The 13,360-nt window shown below is 44.0% G+C and overlaps 1 protein-coding gene across 21 annotated transcripts in view; it reads left to right on the top strand.

Annotated features, from left to right (window-relative positions):
- The window catches only part of nrxn3a (neurexin 3a), a 426,603-nt gene that overhangs the window by 150,824 nt on the left and 262,419 nt on the right, over positions 1-13,360 (top strand). For 12 of the 21 annotated variants that reach the window (XR_004210558.1, XR_004210560.1, XR_004210557.1 and 9 more), the window contains 5 exons: positions 1-239; positions 1,892-2,082; positions 2,628-2,801; positions 8,994-9,020; positions 11,756-11,875. The exon at positions 1-239 is cut by the window's left edge and continues 22 nt beyond it. Coding sequence is in view for 14 of the 21 variants with exons in the window: in XM_031828538.1 (XP_031684398.1) it covers positions 1-239; positions 1,892-2,082; positions 2,628-2,801; positions 8,994-9,020; positions 11,756-11,875 (751 nt within the window). In the remaining 7 variants the exon portion in view is untranslated. The remainder of the gene's footprint in view (positions 240-1,891; positions 2,083-2,627; positions 2,802-8,993; positions 9,021-11,755; positions 11,876-13,360) is intronic. The other 9 variants (XR_004210563.1, XR_004210561.1, XR_004210562.1 and 6 more) reach the window with 1 other exon arrangement.

The raw sequence follows: 13,360 nt of genomic DNA on the forward strand, positions 1-13,360 counted from the left end.
GATCTCTGTAAGAACGGAGACATCGACTTCTGCGAGCTAAACGCCCGGTTTGGCATGCGCTCCATCATCGCTGACCCTGTGACCTTCAAGTCCAAGAGCAGCTACCTGAGCCTGGCCACCCTGCAGGCCTACACCTCTATGCACCTGTTCTTCCAGTTCAAAACCACCTCCCCAGACGGCTTCATAATGTTCAACAGTGGAGACGGAAACGACTTCATCGCTGTGGAGCTAGTCAAAGGGTGAGTGGGATCCGACCTGGTCTTAGACTTTGTTGTTAATTAACGTTTTTTGTTTGTTTTTGCCACCACAACTACGAAGGACAGTAGGTGCACACAGGGATGGTATTACAGTAGCATATAACAATAATAATCACAATAAGTGACATATATGTGGCCTCCCAGGTGGCGCAGTGGTTAAGGGTGCTGTACTGCAGCGCCAGCTGTGCCATCAGAGACCCTGGGTTCGCGCCCAGGCTCTTTCGTAACCGGCCGCGACCGGGAGGTCCATGGGGCGAGGCACCCGGCCTAGCGTCGTCCGGGTTAGGGAGGGCTTGGTCGGTAGGGAAATCCTTGTCTCATCGCGCACCAGCGACTCCTGTGGCGGGCCGGGCGCAGTGCGCGCTAACCAAGGTTGCCAGGTGCACGGTGTTTCCTCCGACACATTGGTGCGGCTGGCTTCCGGGTTGGTTGCGCGCTGTGTTAAGAAGCAGTGCGGCTAGGTTGGGTTGTGTATCGGAGGACGCATGACTTTCAACCTTCGTCTCTTCCGAGCCCATACGGGAGTTGTAGCGATGAGACAAGATAGTAGCTACTACAACAATTGGACACTACGAAATTGGGGAGAAAAAGGGGTAAAAAAGAAAGAAAAAAGGTGACATATATGTATGTGGACAGCCCTTCAAATGAGTGTATTTGGCTATTTCAGCCACACCCGTAGACAAACATTGGCAGTAGAATGGGCTGTACTGAAGAGCTTGCAACGTGGCACCGTCATAGGAAGCCACCTTTCCAACAAGTCAAATTTCTGTCCCGGTCAATTGTCAGTGCTGTTGTTGTGATGTGGAAACGTCTAGCAGCAACAACGGCTCAGCCGTAAAGTGGTAGGCCACACAAGCTCACAGAACGGGACTGCCGAGTGCTGAAGCGAGTAGATCACCGTGCGCAATGCCAAGCGTTGGCAGTCCGACGGACACATCTGGGTTTGGCGGATGCCAGGAGAACGCAACCTGTCCGCATGCATAGTGCCAACTGTTATTTTTGGTGGTGGAGGAATAATGGTCTGGGGCTGTTTTTCATGGTTCGGGCTAGGCCCCTTTAGGGAAATCTTAACCTCACAGCACACAATGACATTCTAGACGATTCTGTACTTCCAACTTTGTGTCAACTATTTGTGGATGGACATTTCCTGTTTCAGCACGAAATGCCCCCGTGCACAAAGCGAGGTCCATAGAGAAATGGTTTGTCGACCTCTTGTGAAAGAACTTGACTGGCCTGCACAGAGCCATGACCTCAACTCCATCGAACACCTTTGGGATGAATTGGAACGCCGACTGCGAGCCAGGCCTAATCTCCCAACATCAGTGCCTGATCTCACTAATGCTCTTGTGACTGAATGTCCCCGCAGCAATGTTCCAACGTCTAGTGGAAAGCCTTCCCAGAAGAGTGGAGGCTGTTATAGCAGCAAAGGGGGGACCAGAAGGTTGACGAGTGTCCACATACTTTTGGCCATGTAGTGTATAACTGCAGTGGTTATATGTCACCATTTTGACATATTCCTGTAGTTCCCATCCTCCACTCACAGAGGCCTAGAGGTCATCTCCTTTGCTGCGCCACTCCTATTGGTCAAACAGGTGTTCTATTCAGTGACCAGACTGACTTTTGACCTCCCTCAGGTACATCCACTACGTGTTTGACCTTGGCAATGGGCCTAACGTCATCAAGGGTAACAGCGACCGGGCTCTCCATGACAACCAGTGGCACAACGTGGTCATCACCCGTGACAACAGCAACATCCACACGCTGAAGGTGGACGCCAAGGCAACCAGCCAGGTGGTCAATGGAGCCAAAAACCTCGACCTGAAAGGTAGAGTATATAGCAGAGGTGGTTCAGTGAACCATGTGGGACGACTAACCTTGCTTGAGACCTGAATACCCATGTCCCAGAGCTAATACCTGGGCTTTAGCTCAATGGGCTATTGTGGTTTTGAGTTGCACACGTCCACCCTGGTTGGTTATGTAGAATTTTTACAATGAATTATCGTAAAGCACTCTTTAAAAACATAATGTATTTGCAAATAACAGCTTAAATAGGACTGTAAAATAAAGCATTACCAGGACTGTAAAATAAAGCATTACCAGGACTGTAATATAAAGCATTACCAGGACTGTAAAATAAAGCATTACCAGGACTGTAAAATAAAGCATTACCAGGACTGTAAAATAAAGCATTACCAGGACTGTAAAATAAAGCATTACCAGGACTGTAAAATAAAGCATTACCAGGACTGTAAAATAAAGCATTACCAGGACTGTAAAATAAAGCATTACCAGGACTGTAAAATAAAAGACTTAATGATAAAGCTCGACTCTGTCAGTACATGTCGGTGTCCTCTCTCCTCCTCGCTCCAGGTGACCTGTTTATTGCTGGACTGGGCCCTGGTATGTACGGTAGCCTGCCCAAGCTGGTGGCGTCCCGGGATGGCTTCCAAGGCTGCCTGGCCTCTGTGGACCTCAACGGCCGCCTCCCTGACCTCCTCCAGGACGCGCTGTTCCGCAGCGGGCAGATCGAGCGAGGATGCGAAGGTACACCCTCCCTCAAAACCATGTCCGACTCGGACCTCAGCTCAAACTCAAACTACAACCCAAACTACAACCCCAGAAACAACAAAAACGTCAACGACAGCTCAGGGAGCCCATTCTTCCTCCTTAACTCCAACAGTAGCTCCACCTCCCTTGTACCTTACGCTCCCTCGTCCATCCTACTAACACTGCTGGTCACCTCACTCACCACCCAGACAGCCCTCTGTTAGTTAGAGCAGGGCTGGACATTTACAACCACCACCAACTGCCATTGTTACAGTAGGTACAGTAGATGTTGACCCCAACCAATGGTGAAGGGTCAGTATTAATTCATCCTAATGTATATGGTCAGGGTTTGAAGTTAGGAAATTATAGATATGTGGTGATGGGTAACTTCAACCTCGAGGACCAGACCTAGCTCATATCGGCCACATTGGTCGCACAATGATGATGTCACATCAGCACAGCTCAAAGCAGCATTACAGTAACATTAGTACACATTAGCACAAGCACAACCATTGTTGACTTTGTTGTTTTGAGATGTTTCCCTTTTTTTTATCAGTGTTTTAGGAGCTTGTCATGATTGATAACTACAGTCATGTTTCAGAAAGACAAAAAAAGACACATAAAGAAAACATTTGTGTTGAAGTGTGTCTGTACATACAGGACAGGGAGCTACCGGTATGTTGATTATGTCCGTTTTGTATACAAAACTTTTGATTGTGTGGGCATGTAAGTGTTATGTGATCAATTGCTATTTTGTGCTGTACAATAAGTCCTTATCATACATAGCTACGATTGGCTATTTGTTGGTTTAACGCACTATACTGTACAACCCAAATTTACATACAGTTTGCACTAATATTCAGATTAGAAATGTAATCGGCTCTTTTTGCCCAAGCAACAATGCAACTATAGAGAATAGTATGAATAAGAATTGTAATATCTCTATGGAGCCATATGGAAAACCCCAGATACGATACAACAGCTTGTATGCAATGTGCGCACAAAACTAGAATGCCAAAAGTTTCAGTTTGTTTAAGCGTTTATTTGAAATATTCCATGCATATCAACGAGCCGACGACGGCCTATTGAAACATTTTTGCACTAGCATCACATTTCATTCAGATTAAGAATCATCGCTGCAAATACTCTATGCTCTTTTGACTACTCTTCAAATATAATTTTTGGTTAATATAGTTTTTGGTCAGTGGGCAAGTTTTCCGAGTCTTAAGAGTTTGCACCGTGAATCCCTTTGTTTTCTGAACATTTCTTTTCCTTTTTCTTTTGTGTGAGTGTTTTCTCATCTTGTTTTTTAAATTTGATTTCAATCTATCTGTTGTGCATTTGTTCGTCTTGTTTCTTTTGTTGTTCTTTTGAAAAGACCGTATCAGAGAGCCACATAATGGTGCAGTATATACACCTAATATACCTTTAACATTATGACTATTGTACAGGATATCTATAACTCCATATTTATATCCCCATAAGTCTTCCTCTCATTACAAGTCTGAATGTTACTTTGGGAGATACAGTATACACTGTGATGTGTGTGTTGAAATATCTGTTTATTTATTTTTCACAATAAAAGCTCATAAATCATGTTTATTTGGTCTTCCGTTGTATCACATCCATGACATTTCTTCTTTGTTGTCATTTGTTTGTCTGTGAGTGGCTGTGAGGATGTGTGCGCACATATTTGCATCGGTGTGTGTATTTTCACTTATTCTTTTTCTAAATCATTGTCACGTAATGAACTTTCCTGTCAAGAATAGTGGCAGGGTAGTCAGTTGGGTTTTGGAGCATAACAGCAGATGGAGCAGCATGATCAAAAAGTAGGATTTTATGAACAGTGTTGTCGGCACACCAAAAAAATGAGGTTAAACCAAGGTTAAAAATGGTTGTTGTTCAAAAGGTTTCAAGTTCACCAAAAATGAAAGACTCGCAACTGAGTCTATAGCAGGGATCATTAACTAAATTCAGCCACCAGCCAATTATTTTATTCAGCGGATGGTGGTGGGGGGGGGGGGACATAGTTACCATTAATTCATTTGTAGGCTTCAAATTGACCGCAAAAAGCCCAAATATTTGACACGATCATTTCAAACCTTGCTTACGTTTGTATACGATCAGGTGTTATTCTGCTTTTACATTTTTTTTTATTGTTGGACATAAAACACCAGGAAATCAGCTCCAAGTGTTTTGAATTTTGGAAATCTGTTCCCAAGTATTCCCAAAATTCAAATCACTTGGAGCTGATTTCCTGGTGTTTTATGTCCAACAATAAAAACAAAACATCGTAAAAACATTTGCTCAGAAAACCTGGGTGGGGAAAATAAATCCACCAGCCAAATTCAGCCTGCTGGCCACCAGTTAGGAAACCCTGGTCTATAGCATACCTGGGTGGGGAAAATAAATCCACCAGCCAAATTCAGCCTGCTGGCCACCAGTTAGGAAACCCTGGTCTATAGCATACCTGGGTGGGGAAAATAAATCCACCAGCCAAATTCAGCCTGCTGGCCACCAGTTAGGAAACCCTGGTCTATAGCATACCTGGGTGGGGAAAATAAATCCACCAGCCAAATTCAGCCTGCTGGCCACCAGTTAGGAAACCCTGGTCTATAGCATACCTGGGTGGGGAAAATAAATCCACCAGCCAAATTCAGCCTGCTGGCCACCAGTTAGGAAACCCTGGTCTATAGCATACCTGGGTGGGGAAAATAAATCCACCAGCCAAATTCAGCCTGCTGGCCACCAGTTAGGAAACCCTGGTCTATAGCATACCTGGGTGGGGAAAATAAATCCACCAGCCAAATTCAGCCTGCTGGCCACCAGTTAGGAAACCCTGGTCTATAGCATACCTGGGTGGGGAAAATAAATCCACCAGCCAAATTCAGCCTGCTGGCCACCAGTTAGGAAACCCTGGTCTATAGCAAACCTGGGTGGGGAAAATAAATCCACCAGCCAAATTCAGCCTGCTGGCCACCAGTTAGGAAACCCTGGTCTATAGCAAACCTGGGTGGGGAAAATAAATCCACCAGCCAAATTCAGCCTGCTGGCCACCAGTTAGGAAACCCTGGTCTATAGCAAACCTGGGTGGGGAAAATAAATCCACCAGCCAAATTCAGCCTGCTGGCCACCAGTTAGGAAACCCTGGTCTATAGCATACCTGAGACGCTAAAACAACTTAACATTGTCTATACACAACCAACGACACTATCAGAATGAATTATCCCAAACAGTCCGTGGGAGCTTCAATGGGCCCCGTTTCCCATAAGCATGTTTAAGGCTAAGTTCATCTTAGAAACTTCCTAGGAGCATTGTTAAATCTCCGAGCTGTTTCCTAAAACCATTCTTGCTAAAGTTGTACTTACTAAATGTTCGTATTTACGGACTGCCTCAGACCACGTGTACAACAGCCAACGCTTCCATCACACTCACATTGATTTACATTTCGGTACATCGCAAAGACAATTGCAGTGTGTCCTGCGTGCTGCATCAAACTGTGTGTGTCGACGGCTTGACAGAGGTGAATGTTTCACTTCTGTTGCACACGTGTCCAGATGATGATGCGTACATGCCATTTTGTGCAATGGTACAGTAGGTGTGATCGAGGTCGTATGCGATGCCCTGGGGCGGCAGGGTAGCCTAGTGGTTAGAACGTTGGACTAGTAACCGAAAGGTTGCAAGTTCGAATCCCCGAGCTGACAAGGTGCAAATCTGTCGTTCTTCCCCTGAACAGGCAGTTAACCCACTGTTCCTAGGCCGTCATTGAAAATAAGAATTTGTTCTTAACTGACTTGCCTAGTAAAATAAATAAAAAAATTGCGTCACTTTATACACAGAAGACCTCCCTGCTAAACATAAAATCAAGCTGTTTATCTGTCTCTCTGTGGCCGGCGATATCTTCGGAATGAAGTTCACCACACGGTTGCCAATGTCTTTGCTATTGTTAACAAACAAGACAAGAATAAGAAATATGCTTACAATGAAAACCCGTGATCACTGCAATAAAAACTTAGGGTAGTCCGATCGATTAGGCTATGTAGTTCCTATATGGTTCAGTCAATTGGGTTCTGTTCGGCTAATTCTGTGCTCCACTATGTCAAATATTTGACTCAACATATTTAATACTGTGTGACAACATGTGCACAATTATGATTTTAGTACATTTTATAGGGTAGGCCTAAGCATTATAATGCCCTGCCTCAATATTTGTTACTATAGGTGGTAATCCTAATGTGAGTTGATCCGTCGTCAGTAGGCCTATAATGTAGGTTTGAATGGAGAAAGCGTATCCCGAGACTATCAGTATCTACCCATGCTCCAACAACACTGAGAAGGAGGTGCATGGTCAAGCTGACGTCTGCATTGGCCGTGCAGCATTTACTGTGATATGGTCTCTGCAGACGTCAGGGCATTCATACTTATTGCGCTTCGTGGAGCAGCGCAGAGCCGCTGTGGAGTGGGTTTGTTTACACAGGATCTCCCGCACTCACCTATCGTCAACCATTCATGTCAATGACGGCCAAATGGAGCCCCCTCCGCACAAGGTGTGGAGCTCAATTTGGCCTATGCGTGCCTCGAAATTGCACCACACAATTCAGATCAAGCATAAGTTGGCTCTTAGCGAAGTTTTTTTCTTCTTCTGCGCGGTGTCTTTGGAAAAGATGCATCATTAAAACACTGGTAAAAGCCTAAATTCCATCACTATGGGAAACTGGGTCCAGGTAAAGGAATGCGTGAGATAGGCGTCTCTGTAACGCCCAGCATGAAGACCCAGAAGCATGGCGAGTTGACCGAAGTGTTACAAACGGAACAGTGGTTGTTATGTACGATAAGCAACGTGATGACTTGGTTTAAGCATGTATGTGTAAAGGAGCACTTTTGCGAACGCATGCGATTGTGAGCTTTCATCAGAACATGAATAAATAGTCCGTTCTATCCGTGTGCCTTGGGACATCCATACCCCACTAAAGTTTACATTTTAAATCGTTAAGATAAGGGTTAGGTTTAGCTAAGTTTAATGGTTAGGGTAGGGGGTTATGGTTAGGGACTTCCCAAGGATCTTTGATAGCATTGACCATGAATAAATAGGCAACTTCAATTACAAACGAACAAACACAAATAGGCCCGAATCTGCTTTATTACTTTAAGGCTCCCCTGTTCACAGTTAATCACAAAACAATGTGACAGTTTAATTATAATATTGTCATGCCGTTTTAATCAGGGATCAAAAATTGGACTTTTAGTAGGCTATGTTACGTCAAAGTCGGTAAGTCAACAAAGATTTGGGGAGCATTATAGTCCTGAACTTCGAATGTAAGGCATAGTTTATTGTAATTGAATCAAACCCTCACTAGATGGCGCTAATGCCTCGACCATTGGGGTACTGAGCTGGAAGCTCAGAACTCGAGGCCTTGAAGAGCACTCGTACCTAATTGTCCAATGCAGCTCTCATTCATTACTGTCGGCAGCAATGCGTTTAAATTCAATCTGAAGGTAAACCAAATTAGTGTTAAACTGTATTTCGTTGTTTCTGTGACTCACGTCATCCCTGAACCGTCTTGTGTCGTTTGTCCTCATTCCTTCATTGTAAAACATATGCATACTAACCTTTGTGTTTTCATCACTCTTGAGCAGCAATGGTCCCATATGCTTTTAAGTATACTACACAATGTTTAAAAATCCTAATTGGGTTTGATTAAATACCTTATTCATGTCAAATGAAAATATTGCTTGCGTCATATTCCTTTGCAGGTTTCCATGCAGATGTCTGTTTGTTATTTCCTGTTGTCATTTTCACTTGAATATGAATATTTTAGTAAAGTGTGTCTGAATTATGTGCAATGACTAAACAGGTAAACATGTAGCTAAACCGATGGTGCAATGCCCTTCCAAATAGGCCTTCATTTGTTGATGTGACAATATACAATGTGTCTCAATGTGGCCCAAAAATCTCCAATCCATAATCATCTTCACCTACATGTTTTCTCTGTACTGTTCCCATCTGTTTCATGTCTCCTTATAGTTTGGTTGTCATGGTAGTGTAGCCCTGACCCCTGACCCCTTCCTTAGAGAGGTTAAAGGGCATGTCTATGTTAGTAAAGCGCTTGCTTTATTAACCGACAGTCATTGGCCACCTACTAACCTTATTTTATCGTTTTTCACTTTCTGTTCTTTTCGCTAACAAAGTTGGTTTCACCAAAGCTGACCTACAAGGTAGAAGGTTCAAATTCCATTCTGAGCTTGGCCCAAAGATGCTGTGTGTAATGTTATGTGTCACCACTCACTAAAGAATAATGCCTTGGCTTAAAGATACTCTCAGCAAGATGGCGTCATCATATACTGCGGGGTGACTTCCTGTTTACAGAAATCAACAGCAAAAACATTGTAATTTGCCAAGATTCCACATTTTGGCATGCCTCAAGGTAGAGCGCAATTAGGTCGAGTCAATAGCAGTCTTGGTTGATTTAAAGTCTGATGTCATTGGTGGTAAAGCAATAAGTCTCTCCGCTGTGTATGATGATGTCACCTTGCACAGTGTACATTTAAGCACAATCCACTGCAAACATGGCCAGGTATTGAAAGCTTCTCTGTGGCTGGCTATGTGCTTGTTATAAAATGGTTCACTTCTGGAGAATAATAGGTAGCGGTTGCTAGTGCTACGGCGTACCCTCACTTCACAGGCAGGCGGGCAGGCAGGGAGACAGACTAATGATTGCGATGGAGAGCTTTTGCATAAATAAAACATTAGCCGGCCTGTATAATTATGTCTGCAGATCTTGTTTTTCTGTATCGAGCCGTGTACTTGTTTTATGCTAATGTTGTTAGACGGAGAGCGTTGCTGTTCCCGCCTGTCTGGGCAGCGTCACAGAAGAATCCATTAAGTCTCGCACCGTGGGTCGCCGCACGCACGCACACACACACACACACACACACACACACACACATGTATACACCAGAAAGGCAGACCCGCATGTACACACACACACACACACACACACACACACACACACACACACACACACACACACACACACACACACACACACACACACACACACACACACACACACACACACACAATCCCCCTTCTGCCTCAGATGCTTTTAGTCCCAGAGTGTGGATGCTCCCTGATATACCAGTGTGATTAGCACACTAATTAAAGAAACGGTCGCCTACATTCAATCTGAGATTCCGAAAGTCTGACAGCTAATTTCATTAGAATGCGACAGCAGCTTTTTACATGCAATGAATGCAGGCCGGAGACTGTTGGTATTTTAGAGACATTTATACATATCAAAAAATCCACTCCGAGGGGTTTAAGGCCGTATTTTGGGGAGAAAATGATTCCCACCCGACTGAGCAATATTAATATATGTTTCCCCTGAGAATATGTTCAGGTTGATTAATAGAATATAGATTTAAACTGGGGAGCTGACTTGCCATAATGCTAACAATCATCACTTATGACTTGCTTGTATTATTTCTACTATTTATGGATAGATTTATTTCAGGTTACTGGAAAAAAATCGATGTCTGTAGCTAATTTGGTGCCTGTAGAAGAAAAAAAACATGAAGTGAATCATTTTATCTTGCATAAATCTAAGTTCCGCTGCACTTTGCATTACACAATAAATGCACTTTTAGCCTACTATGATTTTGTTCTATTTCTACTACTTTTTTTGTTTCATTATGGTCTTGCACAAGAAAATTGCACTTAAACCCAGTTTATTTGCAGTTATCTTTTTTTCACATGGTTTTCCGTTTCCGGTGGGAATATTGTCCCGATTCCCACTGAATTGGTTTTGCACTACTGCACAGTAGAGACTGCATTCCCTTTTAAATAAACGTGCAAAAACATGGGATGAGTCTGTAGAAGGTGGTGAGCCTCAAGTTCTCATTTAGGCTGCGTTTTCATTCCACATAGATTGCATCCTCCGATATTCCCTCGCTCACTCCCTTCGACAGAACTGGATAGGGTCTGACCCGTTGTCTTGGTTCCGTGAAGGGCAGTGGGCGAGGGCAGAGGGGAGGGGGAACACCTTTCTGGAATGAAACACAGCCCTGGACTTATCTGGACACTTCCACACCAACATTTATATAACAAAAACACATATCCTAGCTATGTGCACCACTTTGCTATAAAATGTTTTGTCTCTTATCTCGGATCTTCTTTCCTGTCCATGTTGTTCCCATGTGGTAACTCTTCCCCAGTGTCTCTGTACATTAGACTGGTTTTGCCTAGAGCAAGGAGCGGGAGGAGGGAGAATGTGAGAGCTTACACCCGGGTCGCACTTCATATTAACCTCTGGTGGCTCTAAAACTGTGTATTCACATGGGGCTGACATGAACAGGCACAATGGATTTACAGTGTATAGCTACATCTTGTTCCACAGTATTTACATATTGAATAAGGTTGTGGCTTGCACAATGTAAAAGACTGGCAAATACACTAACAATTCCTCACATATAACTAGAATCAAATAACATTGTTATAGTCATTGTAACTACTATTTAAGAACATGTACCTACACTGTGGACAGTGCCTGTGTACAGGTAGTTCTTACCATGTAATAGCACTGTTACAGAGCCACTCAATATGAGAGAATGGGACCCTAGTCAGTTTGTCTGAATCCGCCAGTTCTCTCTCATCAACCAGCCATGTTGAAAACACGTCCAGTACTCTGTTCAATGTCTGTGCACTAAAAGTCTTACTAAAACCTACTTGGAGGGAATGCCGTGTGGTTTTTATTTTTCTTCAGTTTGGTGTACTTCTACGGTACTATAATGCCTTTGGAAGTAATGTAATGTACTGTTACCTATACTAACCTGACTAGTGCATGGCCCACTGATGTGCACTGACACCCTCTGCATGGCACCTGTTGGGGAGCTGTTGGCTAGCGCTCACACCTGTGCCTGGGTATCACATGGCTCTGCTCTGCCACCTGTAGGTCCTAGCACCACCTGCCAAGAGGACTCATGTGCCAACATGGGCGTCTGTATCCAGCAGTGGGAGAACTACACCTGCGACTGCTCCATGACCTCCTACACCGGCACTCAGTGCAATGATCGTGAGTGCTGTTCATTGTCTATCTATACACACAAATGCACAGAAACGCATGCACGTTAAACACACACACACACACTGTACATCAGTGGAGGGATGGCGGCACAGAATAATGTGTTATTAGCTCCACTCCAGTCATTATTATGAGCCGTCCTCCCCTTAGCAGCCTCCACTGCTGTACACACACACACACACACATTTTGGAGGATCCTCTGAAGACGTCTAAAGGTAATCGCTGTTTCTTTCCTTTCTGGGGTGTTTTCAGAGATTTCACAGCCCTCATATTCTGACTAAAAGGGCTAAATTCAATCAAATCAACCATTGTAGTATTTACACAGTAATCAGAATGATTTAATGGAAACAGTTGGAAACCTGTCACCTGACCTTAGAAAGATGCCCGACAAGCACACATAATAGCCATTTTCCCAAATAATATCCCCCAAAAGGTATGTTCGAGTGGGCAGTAACATTATAAACAGATGTTACATAAACATCAAATCTGATTGAATCCAGCCCCAAGTCTTCTTAGAAAGTAGCGCACACTAAACGCCTCAGATGCAAATGTGAACACAAGTCCACCAGAGAGGCTTGGAGCGTTGAGCTTTACCTCGACATCGAGCTTCGTAACGGGTGAGTCATTTACATTTCGTTGGCCTGCGCAAATCCATCGGTTTATCCATTAAATGACTCTCAAACATACACGAGAGGAATCTCTGTATAATGCAGCACCAGAGGCCCCGTGGAGGCCGTGTGTTATTAAGTATAATACATTGTTGATGTTTGGTATTAGTCGGACTGTATCTTACTTAGATAATGGTTTCATCAAGGCATGGAAAAGGCTGTTTAGCTACAAGGTCATGTTAGAGTAACACTAAGTCACCGACTCTGTCTCTGATGTCTGTGTCCCTCTAATTAACAACCGACTCAAGTGACAGTAAGTCTCAAGGAGGTTAAACGGTGTCTTTGAAAAGACGTGGGAAGAAGCCAAGTGTAATCTTCAAGTGTTATTATTTGGCTTACTATACGGTGTGTGTTGTATCTCTCTCCCTCACACCCTCAAACTGACACTGACACTCACTCACACTGACAATCAAACTGACACACACACACACACACACACACACACACACACACACACACACACACACACACACACACTCACTCACACTGACAATCAAACTGACACACACACACACACACACACTCACACACTCACACTGACACAGACACTCACTCACACTGACAATGAAACTCACACTGACACACACACTCACACTGACACTCACTCACACTGACAACCAAACTGACACACACTCACACTGACACTCACTCACACTGACAATCAAACCCACACTGACACACACACACACACACACACTCACACTGACACTCACTCACACACAGACACTCACTCACACTGACAATCAAACTCACACTGACACACACACACACACACACACACACACACACAGACACTCACTCACACTGA

This window comes from Oncorhynchus kisutch, linkage group LG7 (genome assembly GCF_002021735.2).
Source record: "Oncorhynchus kisutch isolate 150728-3 linkage group LG7, Okis_V2, whole genome shotgun sequence".
Lineage (NCBI taxonomy): Eukaryota > Metazoa > Chordata > Actinopteri > Salmoniformes > Salmonidae > Oncorhynchus > Oncorhynchus kisutch.